General features: G+C 46.3%; 1 protein-coding gene and 1 non-coding gene across 2 annotated transcripts; both read left to right on the top strand.

Moving 5' to 3' along the window:
* The first annotated feature begins 4,037 nt into the window (after positions 1 to 4,037).
* On the top strand, positions 4,038 to 16,652 carry LRRC2 (leucine rich repeat containing 2). The gene is made up of 8 exons (XM_023747536.1): positions 4,038 to 4,184; positions 5,994 to 6,201; positions 7,137 to 7,293; positions 7,616 to 7,752; positions 9,317 to 9,462; positions 11,015 to 11,170; positions 14,123 to 14,259; positions 14,900 to 16,652. The coding sequence occupies exons 1-8, from the start codon at positions 4,060 to 4,062 to the stop codon at positions 14,947 to 14,949; spliced, it is 1,116 nt and encodes a 371-aa protein (XP_023603304.1). The 5' UTR covers positions 4,038 to 4,059; the 3' UTR covers positions 14,950 to 16,652.
* Positions 8,827 to 8,990, top strand: LOC111824087. The gene has a single exon (XR_002827188.1). It is a non-coding gene; the product is annotated as a U1 spliceosomal RNA (small nuclear RNA).
* Positions 16,653 to 16,889: the final 237 nt, after the last annotated feature.

Below are 16,889 nucleotides of genomic sequence, written 5' to 3'. Positions count from 1 at the left end.
GCAGCAGTACCCAGAAGGCAGGCCTCTGGCCTGGCAGCCCACTGAGCTGTCCTCTTAATCCACTGCCGCCAAGTGCCCCCATCCCATTGCTAGCTTAGCAGATTACAGTAAAAGTAAGGGGTGCCCCAGGGGAATCCTGATCATGTGACAGAACATGTATTTAATTCAGAGCTTGGTTGATGTATTGTGACTGTACTGACCTCACTTGAATAGTGAGCCCCTATGTACCCCGCACTTTCTATCAGAAAACTCCCTCTGGGGTCCAGGAAGTGGCCTTACGTGAGGACAGAATGGAGTTTGTGCCCCTTGTCTGCCCTCCGGTCCCCACTGTATCTGGTGTCCCCGGAAATTCCCACTGGTCACTGTCCTTCCCTCGGGCAGATATCCGGGAGGCCTGGAGCCGGCCTGCCCAAGGGGAGGAGGTGCCCTGGGAACCCCAAGGGTCAGGCGGGGAGGCGGGGGGCCAGGCCTCTCCCCCCACAGCTGGTTCAGGGGACCTCCTGACACCAGCTTTGCCCCCCTCTCCCATCTTCCCCCTGACTCTCCTGACCTCAAAGAGGGAGCACCAGGAAGGGCTTGGCACCTGGACTGTGGACTTCGCTTGTTCTTCTCCCAGACTCCCCAGGTCCTTCCCACTCAGGTCCTCTCAGATGCTAACCCTGCCCCCCCCCCACACCCCCAATCTAGTTTATCATTTTTAAAAATAGATTTTTTATTGACTTTTATAGAGAGGAAGGGAGAGGGAGAGAGACCCATGTGAGAGAGAGACATTGATGTGAGAGAGAAATATTGAACAGCTGCCTCCTGCACACCCCCTACTGGGGATCGAGCCTGAAACCTGGGCATGTGCCCTGACCGGGAACCAAACCAGTGCACTGGACGACGCCCAACCAGCTGAGCCACCCCGGCCAGGCCAGTTTATCATTTGACAAGAAAGGAGAGGCCAACGTGACCAGCAGCCCCCCTCCTGCCTGGAGTCCTGGCCTGTCGACTGCTGAGTGGAGAGCGTGTTCAGTGCCAGGGGACATGTTCTCCGACATGCCCTCTGGCTTGAGGTCAGGGGTGGTTCTGTAAAGTGACTCTGACACACCAGCGGTCGGGGGGGCGTGGAAAGGTAGCTCCCCTTCTTCACGGTTCCTGCAGGACCACCCCCTTCCCCTCTCCCCACACACTTGAGCGCCCCTCCTCTTCCCGCTCCCACAGCAGCACGCAGCCTCTGGTGTTGAATCCACCTGCTGCTTTAAAATGTATCCCTTTCAGCATCTGTTCTCCCCTCTAGATTGAGAACTTGGGGCAAGGCATTCGTCTTTCTGCGTTTAGCGAGTGCCCTAAATGCCAGGTATGAAGAGTTCCCAGGAATCAAGGGACGGAAACACACCTAGAAAAGGGGCTCCATGCACAGGTGTGTGGGTGGAGGGCTGACTCGAGGCCAGGCTCTGAGCCCATCTGGGGCCTCCCAGGTGGCTGGTCCAGGCAGGGGGAGCCTGTGAACCGTCTGAGGGGGCAGCGGGGGGGCAAGCATGAGGAGAGCTGTCGGGGCGAGTGGGAGGGGCTGACCCCCGCCTGGCACCTCACGCCAGGGCTGGTTGGGTGCTGTGAGGAGCTGGGTCTCCCCCTCATTCCACAGGGAAGTCTCTGGAGGACTTGTGCCCGGTGGCAGCACGATCCAGTTCTCCTTGGAAAATGGCTGTCACTGTCATGTGACGGACGGGTTGGATGGGGCTGAGTGGAAAGTCCGGTGACCAGCTGAGGTTTTTGCACAACTGAGGCCAGATGTGACTGTCTGGTGATGAGAATCGCACACCCACTAAGACTTAGGTGGTGAAAGGGACGTGTGTGTGAGAGAGACTCTGTGTGCATCAGTGTGTGTGTGTGCATCAGTGTGTGTGTGCACGTGTGTGTGTGCGTGCACGAGAGAGACTGTGTACATCAGTGTGTGTGTGTGCGCGTGTGTGTGCATCAGTGTGTGTGTGTGCACGTGTGTGTGTGCACAAGAGACTCTGTGTGCATCATTGTGTGTGTGTGTGTGTGTGTGTGCGCGCGTGCGTGCGCGTGTGCATGTCCCCAAAGGGGTGAGCAGAGTGAGGAAACAGTGTAAAGACGTGCTCTCCAGATAAACATGGAGTCACTCTCCAGATGGGGATTAAGCAGCCAGGGATGGACTGATTTTAAATGGGTAAGTGTAGAAGAAATCACGTTTCTCTGAGATTTGCGTGAGACCTTGCTAGTGGATGTGTCAAAGGAAGCAGCTGGCTGTACAGACAGCAGATGGCACTGTAATAAGGCTGATTTTATAAATGGCCTCTCGTCTTACTGTCCACCATGTTAGTTATTTGTTGCTGCCCAACCAAATCAGCCCAACACCTAACAGCTTCAAACAGCAAACTTGTATCATCTCACAGTTCTGAGGTTCGGAAGTCCGAGTGGCTTAGCTGAGTGGTTCTGGCCCAGGGCATCTCATGAAGTTTGCATGTGTATGTGCAAATCAGGAAATGGATGTAGCCAGATTTTGATGCTGTAGGCAGGGGCGGTTTAAAACAATCTCTAGAAAGTTATTTTACACAGATAAGGGAGATAAGCATAGCTTAGTGCAGTGGTTCTCAACCCTCCTAACGCCGCGGCCCTTTAATGCAGTTCCTCATGTTGTGGTGACCCCCAACCATAAAATTATTTTTGTTGCTACTTCATAACTAATTTTGCTACTGTTATGAATCGTAATGTAAATATCTGATATGCAGGATGTATTTTCATTGTTACAAATTGAACATAATTAAAGCATCCTGCTTAATCACAAAAACAATATGTAATTATAGATGTGTTTTCCAATGGTCTTAGGTGACCCCTGTGAAAGGGTCGTTTGACCCCCAAAGGGGTAGCGACCCACAGGTTGAGAACCGCTGGCTTAGTGGAATGAATGGACATGCACTTTTATGTCCTGATAAATACTTTGCAGTGATCAAATAATCACTTGAACAGCAAAGATGAGTTGTGAAAGTAAAAAGAGAGAAAGCTCATTGAGTGGCCTGAGAAGGAAGCAATCTGGATATAATTATTTTATTCACTTTCATTCATTCATTCATTCATTCATTCACTTATTCATTCGACAAATATTTATGAAGGGCCTACTATGTGCCAGGCACTGTGCTGAGTCTCCCCAAGATGTGAGAGCTGACACGTGCCTGAGTCTGATTTTTTTTGCACTTGGCAATCTGCCTAAACAGAGACCAGCCGCTTGTGAGGCTTCGTTCCTGTTGCAGGGGCGGCTCCCAGAACATGTCCCCAGGCTGGGTGGGGTCAGGCCCAGGTGGGAAAGCGCTCGCGGAGCTTTATGCAATGTTTGCTTTAGTTACTTAATGGTGGCTGGTGTGCAGCTGTAGACAACCATGTGTGTGTGTGTGTGTGTGTGTGTGTGTGTGTGTGTGTGTGTTGTGATTAACCCATTAAACTTACCCTTGAGTATGTTACAACCTAGTGGGAAGATCTGCTAAATTCAGTAGAATATGGGAGCTTGGAGCTTGAGGAATGCCTGGGGAGCTCTGGGAACCCACAATTCCATGGAGTCAAGTGGAATATGTTTGTAATAAATCTGTTGTAGAGGAGGTGACCCTAGGGTGAGTGTTGCACTGGGACTGTCACACAGAGACTGTAAGAACATGAGCACAGCCCTGGCCGGTTTCGCTCAGTGGATAGAGCGTTGGCCTGCAGACAAGGATCCTGGGTTCAATTCTGGTCAAGGGCACGTGCCCGGGTTGCAGGCTCAATCCCTAGTAGAGGGCATGCAGGAGGCAGCCAATCAACGAGTCTCTCTCATTATTGGTGTTTCTATCTCTCCCTCTCCATTCCTCTCTGAAATCAATAAAAAATATATATATATTTTTAAAAAAGAACATGAGCACAGAATAACATCCTTGAATGAACAAGGCATTTCATCGTCATTTAAGACAACTGATTCATTCATGTTTCTATTCAACATTCATGGTAAGACTACTTCCTTCTGTGTGTGGGTGAAGCTGACATACATGTATATATTTTTTAAACAGGTAATTTTATGCTCCCAACATGGGACATAAAGTGGTCGCATTCGACATTTCTGTCATCAGAGGCTTGTGGGAAACTCGTGTCAAGAAGCACAGAGCTTGGCAGAAGAAGGAGGCGGAGAGGCTGGAGAGAAGTGCCTTGGAAAAGTATGTTTTCTGTGTTGCTCGTAGCAGGCAGGGCCCGGGCAGCCTGGAGCTGCATTTGGAGGGGGCGTCTTTCTTCAGGGCCTTCTCACTGTCAGTGACACCCGCTTATTGAACTTCCGAACCTCACGCTGTTGCCCAGAAAGAACATGCGATTTCTATAAAGCAGCACCCACAGCCGTAGGGACTCACGTGCACCCAGGCACCATGCTGGGCCCAGGGAAGGCGGCGAGGAGGCGACAGAGTCCTCTGCAGCCATTCTGGGTCAGGGGCCGCCTGACTCTCCACGCTCATGTGAGCCGGTGCCGGCTGCTCTGTGTCAGCACGTCATCCCCCAGGAGCTGGGTGCCAGGCAGGGTTCCTTGTGTTGATGCCAATTTTATTTGATGGTAGTGGTGTGATTTGTAGGCTGACTGCTCTTATGTAAACTCATGTCAATGAAAACGAAATAGAGTTACCACTGTGTTTGTGATAAATATGAATCACACAATCGACTTAACTCTACACAAGGCTGATGAAAGTCGACGAGCGGGAAGGTTGCACATCCAGGTGCTTTGCGTTCCGTAATTTGTATCCTCTGTGAAGAAGCCCTGCTGGACTCCTGGGGATGCAGTACGGGCGCCCGTTTTGTCCAGGAAGGCGGACTGGGATTCCGATGGGCACAGCCATTCACACCAAGTTGGCAAAGTGTGATATTCTTGGGCTCTAAGTTAAAACCAAAATGCAGAGGGCGGATGTCTCTGTTCTTGGTTCTTCACTTTTATGAACTCTCCGGATCGAACGAACACCCATTCTGATCGAGGGTCCTACGTAACTTGGCCAAGCCCTTTCCCCTACATAATGCTGTGGTCCCAGAGAGTTGGAACTTCTTTTTACTTGTCACTTAGCATCTGTACTGCCTCTGGCCATGCAGAGTCTGTTTTTAAAATTGCCCCTCCTAGAAGCCTTGATCCCCCGCCACCAAGTCCCTGAGGAGGGTCCGGGTGCTTGGGCTACCTATTTTGAGACAACGTCTGTGCCTGAGAGTTTTGAAGGAAAACGACAACAAATTTTGGTTTTGTACCTCATAGAATGTTAGCCTGTTGAAGGCTCCAAGCAGATATTACACCACTAACTGAGCAAGGCCCGCCACAGGCAAAACACTACTCTAACCACTGTGCCACCCAGAGGGCAGCAAGTGTGGCCCACAGTCGTCACGAGTTTACAGTAAAGTTGGGGGATGAGGCATCAGTGTGGAACGTTACAGAACGATAGGCCAGACAATTACCAAGAAGGTGCTGAGGAGGGGTGTGTGTGTATGTGTGTGGGGGGTGACGGGGGTGCTGAGGGCTCCCCAGCCAGCTCCAGCGTCTGACTGCACCTGGAGTTTATGATAACAGGTGCACCTGCTGGAGAGAACTTCCCAGGGTGGCTGATGGGAACTTTCTGTAGTCAGGTGTCTCATAAACTGGTGTTGCCTCTGTGTTTCTATCCACATGCTCGTGAACAATCAGCAAATTCCTGAGGCCTTGCATTTTTAAAACTTGGGTTGGCACCACCTACTATCCAAGGAATAAGATAGGATACTAGCCACCTACTATCCACCTATTGTCATTAATCAAACGTGTAGGTAACTTTGGGAGAAATCTTAGTCGGGAATTTTATCTAACTCCTCTAACTTTTAAAGCCAAAGTTGCTAGTAATTCACAACCCTGAGGTTTTAAATTTCCTCTGTCCCTGCCCCTTCCAGCCAGGGGAGGGCTGTGCCTGTGCCAGGTGCCCTCTGCGGGCAGGTGAGGGCACTGCCCGGTGACAGCCTCTGCCTGCGTTTAGGATAAAGGAGGAGTGGAACCTCGTGTCCGAGTGCCGCCGGAGAGGCGTCCCCCAGGCTGCCTACTGCAGGAACGGCTTCGTGGACACCGGCGTGCGGCTGCTGGACAAGCTCGAGAGGAACTCCCTTCTACGGCAGAGTCTGCCTTCCAAGGGCAGGGACAAAGGCAGCAGCAAGTTTGTGTTTGAGCTTTCGGGAGAGCACTGGACGGTGAGTCCGGGTGTTCCTGTCTCTGCAGCCAGTGGCAGCTCAGTGCAGCGCTGATGTCCTGATGGCCCCTAAGCTGAGCTCAAAGCCTTGGCCTTGGCGGGTGAGCGCTCTTACCTTGAGAGGGTCTGCTCTGGCCCTGGCTGGTTTGGTTCAGTGGATGGAGTGTCGGCCTGTGGACTGAAGGGTCTCGGGTTCGATTCCAGTCAAGGGCACACGCCTGGGTTGCGGGCTCGATCCCCAGTGTGGGGTGTGCAGGAGGCAGCTAATCAATGATTCTCTCTCATTGATGTTTCTCTCTCTCCCTCTCCCTTCCTCTCTGAAATCAATAAAATATATTCTAAAAAAATTGAAACCGAGAGGTTTGCTCTGAACCAGGTTCTCGAGGCTCCTCCTCCACGAAGGCCCAGGGAGGTGGGCACCTGCGGAGCCTGGTCGGGAGTCCTCTGTCTTCTGTCCATCTTTCCCTCCTGCAGACTCTTAAAAACATTTAGAAATTCGGCCCAGCAAATAGTACATGTTTACCAGTTATTTTGAAAAGCAACTACAGAGGAAGGGAAATGCAGGCCAAATCGAACAGTCGGGTGCATGGACAGGCTGTATTTTTAGATGTTAAACTGGCATGAGTAAACAATAAGGCATGTTGGCTGTGGCTGTGAGCCAGCTTGTCTGTGCTGACCAGGCATTTCACTGGAATAATATCACAAATTCACGGCAGTTCTGAGTTGGGCTGATCTCTTGCTGCGACATGAATGACCACCGCAGTGGCCTGCTTTCTCTGAAACGCCCGGGAGCTGGCAGTCACCTCTGACGCTCTCGCGCATGACCTCTCACGACCTCTCGCTCTGGCTTTGTAAATGAGCACACGTGTTCCTGGGCTTTGTGCGCGCTCGGCCGCATTGAGGACCTAGTGCCTCCCTGTCACTCACCTGTTCCAGGAGCTCCCAGACTCCCTGAAGGAGCAGACACACCTGAAAGAGTGGCACATAAGCCACACCCTGATTGAAGCCATTCCTACCTATATCAAGCTCTTCCAAGCGATGAGAATTCTGGATCTGCCAAAAAACCAGATCTCCCATCTTCCGGCTGAAATTGGTATGTCTCTCAGCAGAGCCCAGGCCTCCGGTGAGCAGGCAGCCGGTGGACAGGTACCTGTGCAGCTGCCGTGAGAACTGCTCCCCCTCCCACCCCAGGAAGTCGCCAGGCAGGGCCGTGCTCTGTGTGCCCAGAGCTGCTTGGTCACAGTGTCCCTTTGGGTGGTGACGCCACGGTCTCGCCTGTGTAACTCAGCACATACAGACCTTTGCCAGATGCTCAGAATCTAGAAGTCTCATGAGTGAGCAATGCTGTGTTCAGGAATTTTTCATTTTCTTTCGGTCATTGTGATAATCATTTTTTTCCTTTTTTCTGGTGACAGGCTGTTTGAAGAACCTGAAAGAACTCAACGTGAGTTTCAACCATCTGAAGAGCATTCCTCCAGAACTGGGAGAGTGTGAGAATCTCGAGAAACTGGATTGTTCTGGAAATCTAGAATTGACCGAGCTCCCCTTTGAAGTAAGAAAGTTACCATTTCTGCACTATGATGTATTTTTATTTGGTGCATGATATGGGGAAGAAGCTTCGAAAAATTAAACCCATCTATATTGCCGTCACCATCTACTGGCTGTTCTAAGGTCTTTAAAATGTTCTCACACTAGGCCAGGACCTGGTTTTCAGTTCAGAAATGCCATCAAAGGAAAACTAGGCACACAATCCTGTTTTCATGCAAGATATTTGTATTTAATGCCTATTTAATATATGATGCCTGTTGTCTGTGCTACAGACCTGGTTTATTTATCCACAATGGTGAAATACATTAGAAACAGCTGGAAATAAATAAAGGGGGTATAATTTTAAAAATTTATATACTGAACACAACTTGTAGGTAACTCACATAGTCCTACAGATAGGATTTAAGACATTTATTAACTGAAAAATATTTATTAGTTTCCTTTGGTCTGTATTCATTGGATAAATGATTTCAAATCATTTCCTGATAAAATGGAGCAGATGACAGTGAACGGTTTTAATTGCCAAATAAGACTCAACAGGCCTCTTGTGTTGAAGAGATAAGGGTCTGACAGTCCTGCAGGTGATGAAGAGGCTAAAAATGGTATTGCTGGCAAGGTTCGGGCAAGGCCTGGCTGCCGGTCACACTCTAATCTCCTTTCCTGAAAGCTTCTGTGTGGGAGGAGGTGGCTGCTTCTACCCACACCCATCTCGCCCCAGCAAATGCCTGACAGTGGCCCAGGGGAGGGAACGCTGCCAAGGTCATGTTCCCTGCACAGCGTCATCCCTCCCCAGTTTGGAAAATGGCTCAGTCCTCTCTCACGCGGTCAGATTACAAGCGAGCCAAGTCACCTCTGACCTTTCTTGCTTCCATGCCATCAGTCAGTCCTCTTGGGCAGGCCCTCAACATCTGACCACCGCCCAGCACCTTCCCTGCAACACCCTAGTCCAAGTCCAAGTGGTCTGTCGTCTGGACTGGGACACGGCCTCCTAGGCTGCTCTCTCTGCTCCTGTACTTTCCCTGCTTATTGAGGTGATTTACATGCCATAAAATTCAGTGGTTATGAGTGTACATTTCACACACTCACCTGGCAGGGGAGATGTCATGATCACGAAGGTGGTTTTCCCAGGGCGAGGCTTACCCACTGCACTCCGGATGTGCTGACCCCTGGGATTTCCCCAAATGTGGGAAACTCGACTGCCTGTTTTGTGGTGGTGGGGGACTGCGTTTGCGCTCTCCCCTGAAAATAAATAATAAATAAATAAACATTTTATCAACTCAGTTTTAAGATATTCCCATCACCCCCTGATAATTCTGTTGTGCCCATTTACTATATAAAATTGCATTGCTTACTTATGAAACCACCAAGTCCTCAAGGGCAGCCACTGTGAGCTACTTATCTTCGCACCCCCGGTGTGTTGCACAGTGGTCCACAAAACATACTGTTTTGACCTCTTTTGCATATATTCATAGGAATGCCTTTGGGAAGAGACATCAGTTGAAAAGTTATTAGTCGAACGTAACTCTCTTTTACAGAAGTAATTGGAATATTTTGTTGTTCCTTTCTAGTTAAGTAATTTGAAGCAAGTTACATTTGTAGATCTCTCAGCAAACAAGTTTTCCAGTGTCCCCATCTGTGTCCTGAGGATGTCCAGTTTGCAGTGGTTGGATATCAGCAACAATAGCCTGAATGACCTGCCACAAGACATAGACAGGTAGCTACTTGCATTCTGAAGGTGAGGTATATGGACTAGTTACTAACATCTTAGACACCGTAACATTTTAAACTTGCATAGCACATGAATGGTCTTTGAAATCAATGAATTCTCCAGAGTTTATTGTTTCTAGGAAATGAGTTTGGTTCTTTATATAATAAGACAGTGTCTAGTCTACATCATACATGTACATGTGTATATGCAGGGATGGGCAAAAGCAGGTTTATAGTTGTGAGTTTGCAAAACACAATTCTTATATTATTTAATAATTATTGGATTGTTTTTCATATGAGCAACTGTAAACCTACTTTTGCCTACCTGTATATGTTCATCTGAACAAATCTTCCTTGTTTTGGTGAACTTTACTTCGGTCCCCAATAGAATGGCATCATTCACTTTTCTTTACTCCACAGAAGTAGAAAAGTAAAATTATTACATGTGGAATAGAAATTTATCACTCCATGTTTAGAATATCAGTGAGGGTAATTTTTATTGGTTTCACTTATTGATTTATTATACATAATCTTTCAAACAGGATTGGGATGCTTATTAAGGTTTTCAAATTATATCCTTGTAGCTATTTCATGTTTAAAAAGAATTGTTATACTGAATCATATATCATTCATTCATTCATTCATTCATTCCGCCAATGTTATTAGTCGCCTATATGGCAGGTTGGGTTTAAAGTTGTGAATGAAACAAAATCTCTGGCCTCCTGAAATCTGCCACCTTCTTTAGAAAGTCGCATAAGACACCAAAAGTGGCCTCGTCTGAAGGCCACCTCCTGTTTCTGTTTTCTGCTCCTGGTACATGTGATGTGTAGCGATGCTTTCTCAGTCTGTGAGATCAAGGGTAACTGCTTTGGTTTGAGATAGGAGGGAACTTTGTGAAATATTTATGGGGTCTGTCAAGATTATGCAAATGGATGAAAGAAAAAACTGAATAAAACGGAAACCAGAGTAAAATGCATTGTAGCATCATCGGCTCATTTCCTTTTCCCCACAGACGTCTTCCTATTGTAAAGTTAGAAAATACGATGAGAGAGGAATAACTGCACTCTCAAGATCTACAAAAGGAAACATTGGCTGAAATTTGTTTATTTTCATAACTTCTTTCCCGTGCCCTGTTCACCCTTGGAATGAGGCAGACCCTGGGAGGAATATATTGATTTTTTAAAGTTTTTCAATTACAGTTTGCATTCAACGCTGTTTTGTATTAGTTTCGGGTGCACAGTATAGCGGATGGACATCCATATTGGAAGGATATGCTGATTTTTTTAGGCCCCCTACTGCATACTGTGCAATGTGCTTATGCTGCCGCTGTATCTGTCTTCAATCGGCAATGAAGTCAGTAAAAAAATAAAAAATAAACACAAATTGTGTCACCTGGTAGGAATTTGTTTAATTTCTAAAGTTAGATTTTTCTCATAAGGGTCACATATAAAAGATAAACTAATTCGTGATTTCCTCCTGGGACTGATGGGTAGTTCACTCTCGGGTTCCTTGCTGGGAAGCTGAGTCCTTGTGCGCTGATCCCTTTTCCGTCCTCTTAGGCTCGAGGAGCTGCAGACGTTTCTCCTGTATAAGAACAAGCTGACCTACCTTCCCTATGCCCTGCTTAACCTGAAGAAGCTCACGTTGTTAGTCGTCAGTGGGGACCATCTGGTGGAGATCCCGACGGCCCTCTGTGACTCCTCCACACCTTTAAAGTGAGTAGACCACTGCCAGCGCGTGGCTCAGCGGTTGAGCATCGATCTATGAACCAGGAGGTCGAGGTTCGATTCCCAGTCAGGGCACATGCTGGGTATGCAGGCTCCATCCCCAGTAGGGGGCGTGCAGGAGGCAGCTGATCCATGATTCTCTCTCATCAGTGATGTTTCTGTCCTCTCTGCCTTCCTCTCTGAAATCAATAAAAAAATTATCTAACAAATAACTTTGAAAGTGAGTAGACCAGAGGTCCTCGTAGAGACATGTTTAGACACAAGGTAAGGAGCGAGGAGCGTCTGGAGCCTGAGGTCCTGTCTCAGATCCCAGCTCACGGGAGTTCTGATGCTTTTTACAGGATTTTGAAGTTTTTGGACAGTAACATGAGGAGGTAGAACTCAGAGGATTTCTGTGCCATCTACATGCTGGTTGAAGGCACAGTGGGCCAGATGCCTGGGACTCCATTGTAGACTCTAGGCAGTAAGGTTGTTAATCTTTCCATGAGGATAAGAAGTTCTTGGAAAAGGAGAGTGGACTTCGTTCCCAGGTTAACTCCCATATCCCAGGTGTACAACTCCCAGCTGATCAGAACGTGCCGTTCACGGTTAACTGAGCACAATTAATATTTCTGCCCCCAACAAAAGCAGTGACTGACCAATGAAAGATTGCCTTTGGGTTCCGGGGTAACAAAGGGGCGGGCAAGAGACTGCTGCTTTAAATAAAAAGTACCATTCATTTCATTGTTCAAAATTTAAAATACGTATGGTGACTTACTTTGATTAAAAAATGAAGAATGATGAAATATAGGTAGATTGTTTTGGGGGTAGGGAAAGACAATAACAATTAATGCAATGAAAGATTGCAAAGGAAAAATTGAGTGGATCTAGATAAGAATTGAAACCTTTTTGCTTTCTCTATATTTAGACATTAAATACAATGAGTGGAAAAAACATGCTAAAATATGACAGATGTGTGTGGATAAGCCACATGTACTTATTGCATATAATTTTCTAAAACCAGTTAGAATGATTTTTGTTAGGTTTGATCCAGCAACTGAACTGATACTCCTCCCTTGGAACTGGGTTTTCAGGTCATTTCACTAGACATTCCCTTTGCTGAAGATCACATTTCATTGTGGTGGCCACTTTCCATTATCTCCCCTCCGGGTCTGCATACAGGAGTCTCTGCCCAGAAAAAGCCGCCAAAAGTCCTTTGAAAGCTGCTGACTTCCGACACTGGGTGCTGGAGCCATCCAGGCTCAGCCACCTGGTGTGTGGATGATCACCCTTCTGGCCTCCTGTGTTCCTCCGTCAGCGAGCTAACAATGCTGAGACTGCAGGGCCTACCACTGCAACCAAAGACGCTTTGAGGGATTTCCTAAATAATTATATCATTTTCACTTAAAACATCTTTTAAAATTGTGAAGACAGAAGACCAAATGCCATTTTAGTTTCCTTCACTTAACTACTTTTTCCTTAGCAGTAGTTCATCTAGGAAACACCTTTTAAAAAAAATCTGTGAATATTTATTGAGGACCTGCAGTGCTCCCAGCATGGTGCCAATTACAGAAAATTCAGAAATAGATTCCATTCTGCAGCCCAGGCAGCAGAAGCCTAAGACATTTTATAAAATAGGACCAACCCTGTTATGTCTTTTTTTATTTTGTTTTGTTTTTTAAATATATTTTTATTAATTTCAGAGAGAAATGGGGAGAGAAAAAGAGATAGAAACATCAATGATGAGAGAGAATCATTGATCAGCTGCCTCTTGTATGCCCCCTATTGGGAATCAAGCCAGTAATCTGGGCATGTGCCCTTGACCAGAATCAAACCCGGGACCCTTCAGTCCCCAGGAGGACGCTCTATCCACTGAGCCAACCCGGCTAGGGCCCTGGTATGTTTTTTAAGGGTACATTTACCTAAATACCACTATCTCTTAGTTACCATCCCTTTAAAGATATAAAAATGTCCAACCTCCTCCCCTCCCCCCAAAATAAAACTGTAAAAAAACCAAACATTTATGCATTTATTCACTCATTAAATACTCATTTCTTGTGTGTGTGTGTGTGTGTGTGTGTGTGTGTGTGTGTTAATCCTCACCTGAGGATATTTTTTCTTTTTAAAATTTATCATTATTGTTGAAAATATTACAGATGCCCCCTTTTCTCCCCCCACTGACCCCCTCCACTCAGCTCCCCCCCTCAGGTCTTCCCTGCACTGTTGTCTGTCCATGGGCTGTGCATATGTGCATATCAGTTCATTGATTATCCCCCCCCCACCCCTTCTGCTTCAGTGTCTCTGGATCTTTTTTTGTTTGTCCGTTTATTTTGTAGAAATACCTCCTTTGTGGGGATTTTATCTGAGTTTTTTTAGTTAAGCCGGGTTTAAGAGTTGATGTCCTTCCCTCTGGCAACCATCACACAGCTGTTTGTGTTCATAAGTTTCAGTTTTATGTCCCAGGAGAAGATTTGACTTGGGTGGTGGGCACATGGTGCAATATACAAATTTTGTAACATAGAAATGCACACATGAAACTATATGTTCATGTTGACCAATGTCAACCCCATCAATTTAAGAAACAAATGAAAAAAAAGATGTCACTAACTGGGAGTAATACCAAGCCCAGGAAGACATCATACAGTTTTAAGGATCTGACTGAGAGAAGCGTCACTGTCCACCTTTGGGCTCCTGCCCATTGCCCTCTGTCTGTGGCTGAGTAGCTCTCATCTCCCCATCAGGCCTCTGGACAGTCTCTGCCTGAATACGAATTCCGTAACCCTGATGGATTGTTCCACAGTGGAATCCACTGGTGGTGATAATTTTATGGTCAACTGTGACTTTCAAGAATAAGTGAGAACTTGGGGTTTAGGACAACAAAGGCTGACTTCCCATGGGAGGAATTTTGCATTTCAGAATGCACAAGGGAAAATGTGATATTGTCCATATTTTCTTGACTAGATTTGTAAACCTTATGGACAATCCCATTGATAATATTCAGTGTCAAGATGGTGAAGAAATGAGGGAAAGTGAACAAGATCGTCAACACTTTGATAAAGAATTTATGAGAGCCTATATTGAAGATCTTAAAGAAAGAGGTAGGTTACTCATATTTAAAATATTTTAAATGAATATATGAAATTCCATTAACTCATGCCATACTTACATCCATGATTTATTGATAAAAGTAAAATTGACAAAAGTTAATTGGTTAGGGGCAGTTTACTTCCTAAATTACCTTTCTATTTACCAAAAACAAAAGATATCTTTCCTTAAAATATTTTATTTGCCTAGTGCACTTGAATGCTTGATACACCATCGAGTATCTTACGGAGAAACATACACTTAAAACGTGAGGGTTGTTGCATTGCTAATTGTACATGAGTTTTTAACTAAATGACATTGACAACAGTATCCTACTTAATGGGATAATAAGATTCTATTTCAAAACCCATTTAAATTCAATATTAGAAAAAGTCATCTCTTATATAAATCAAGGTATACCCATATCAAAATCACAAAATGGAAAGCACAAGATGGCAGACTAGTAACTCAACCCATTTAGTTTGAGTACACAGAGGAGTGTATAGGTGCAGGAAAGTGCGATTTCCACAGTGTGCCTCCCGTCACAAGAATGCATAAACAGAAAGAAGGCATTAGTCCTGTTCTTCTGATCATGTAGTCACACACCATAATGGAACAGAGAATGGCTGAGTATATGTTTTCCTATTGTTACAGAATCTGTTCCCAGTTATACCACCAAAGTGTCTTTTAGCCTTCAGCTCTGATGCCATCCATCAGAAGACCGCAGAATCTCCCTGTCTGTGCAGCTGCGAATCTTCGTGCTGTGGGCCATGTCATGTAGGAGTAATGGCTTATGCTTAAGCAGCAAGCCTAAAAGCCAGGTCGTAACTTCAGGAAAATGACTTTCAAATTCCAAGTGTATAAATACTTCTCTCTGTGGACTGGGGAATTGATCAATGGGTTTATAGATTGAAAGTTAAAGGTTCATTTGCATACACTTGTTTCCAAATAATGCACATTTAATAGTTTATAAATGCATTATTTAAAAAAATTGTAACTTAGACCAAATTCTGAAGTTGTGTTGTTTTTAGGCATCAAGAGATAGAGGGGCGGTGAAAGAGCATTTCTATTGGATGAATTCCGATGAGAGTTTATTTTATTTTGTGATTTTGAAGGAGTTTTAATGCATTGTTTCTTTTACTGAGAATAATTGTCCTTGGGTTTATAGAAATTGCTATTACCGTTTGCTTTAAATTGCAAGTGTGGGTGTGGGGAAGCACGGGACTTGGTTGGAATATTTGTAAGGAGGAAACTCCGAAAGGTCAGAACCTCCAGGGGGAGTTGGCTGAAGGCATCTGCCCCTGCCTTGACTTTTCCAAACAAGTCTGAGTCCCCTGGTGTTTATTGGAATCTTTATGCTTAGTCTGTAGATGTCCTCACTTAAAGGACACAGTGTCTTCTCAAGGATGCTTACCCTTCTGATAGTATCTAACAGTTAATTTTAGTTCAAGCTGTTGTTAAAATAAAAGCCTGAGGAGGCAGGCGAACAGGGCTGTTTGGTTTCTCTAGCCAAGCAGTCCCTTAGCCCTCTCTTTCATAGCAGTTGTATGTCAGAGTAATCATTCATCTGTCGATGATCAGGGTCTGCTGGCAGCCCCAGCAAGTGGCGCCCATGTGAGGAGGAACACACGAGACACAGCGGAAACCTCGAAAACAAAAGTAACTGCACAGTAAGTCACGAGCCTGCTGGAGATTTCCATGTTCGAGGGAATTGTTTCTCAGCTAAAGTTTCACAATGGGACAGCAGCTGCCCGCCGAACAACAGCAATACGTAAGAGTCAAGTGGGGCTCAGTTATCTCTGAGAACAAGTGGGCAGGAATTTAAAAAGAAGTCAGGCCCAGGGAAAACGAGTGCCCTTGACATCATTAACTTATGTGGGTTCTTGTTCGAGTTGCACTATGCCCACTTCATATCGAGGATCAAAAGCCTACAGAACACCAGGAGGAACTACCACCACCCCCTCCTCCTGAAGTAGAGCCTGTAGTACCTAAAGCCCCACTACTGGAGGACACATTTCCTGTTCCCCTGCCACTGGTGTGGGAGAGTTCATCAACTAGACCCTCAGTTGTGGGATCCTGTGTCAGGCAAGCTATGTTAGAAGGAGAGCTTTTGGCTTGCCCAGTTATGCAAGACCAACAAGGTAATGAGCCACTCTTGTAAAAAAAAAAAAAAGGTACTTTTGCACTAAAAGTACAAAAGTACCTTTTGGAGGCACAGGAGTTGCTGCAGTCCTGGGAACAAACCCTGGGGCCTACTATCTCCCCCCATACACACCCACCTCTTCTCCAGCCTCCTCTGAGAGTTATAAAGGTTATGCTACCTTTGTTATGCTTCTTAAGAATCTATATATATAAAACCCTAATATGCAAATAGACCGAACGGTGGAACAACTGGTCGCTATGACGTGCGCTGACCACCAGGGGGCTCACGCGGGACATGGTGGGCGTCGGCCGTGGCGGGATGGTGGAGCAGGTGAGTCGGGGCGCCAGACCAAAGCAGGGTGCCAGTTGCTGTCATGAGGTGAGCCTCTGGTGGTTACTAAAAATTCTTTGCTCCTGTGCGACGTGGTCCTGCCCGGCGCTTGCACCTGCTGCCAGTGATGGCCCCGCTCACACTCACTGCTGGCACTGGCCCCAATCACTC

The sequence above is a fragment of the Myotis lucifugus genome, unplaced genomic scaffold (genome assembly GCF_000147115.1).
Source record: "Myotis lucifugus unplaced genomic scaffold, Myoluc2.0 scaffold_899, whole genome shotgun sequence".
NCBI classification, from domain to species: domain Eukaryota; kingdom Metazoa; phylum Chordata; class Mammalia; order Chiroptera; family Vespertilionidae; genus Myotis; species Myotis lucifugus.
Note: the sequence above shows the minus strand (reverse complement) of the source record. Positions and strands in the feature narration are given on the sequence as shown.

What these genes read in the sequence shown, in the direction of transcription:
- LRRC2 (XM_023747536.1), top strand. Translation starts at nt 4,060, where the DNA reads ATGGGACATAAAGTGGTCGCATTCGACATTTCTGTCATCAGAGGCTTG. An exon ending in TTTCGGGAGAGCACTGGACG is followed by an intron (nt 6,202 to 7,136) that starts GTGAGTCCGGGT and finishes CACCTGTTCCAG; the next exon opens with GAGCTCCCAGACTCCCTGAA. An exon ending in GACTCCTCCACACCTTTAAA is followed by an intron (nt 11,171 to 14,122) that starts GTGAGTAGACCA and finishes TTTCTTGACTAG; the next exon opens with ATTTGTAAACCTTATGGACA.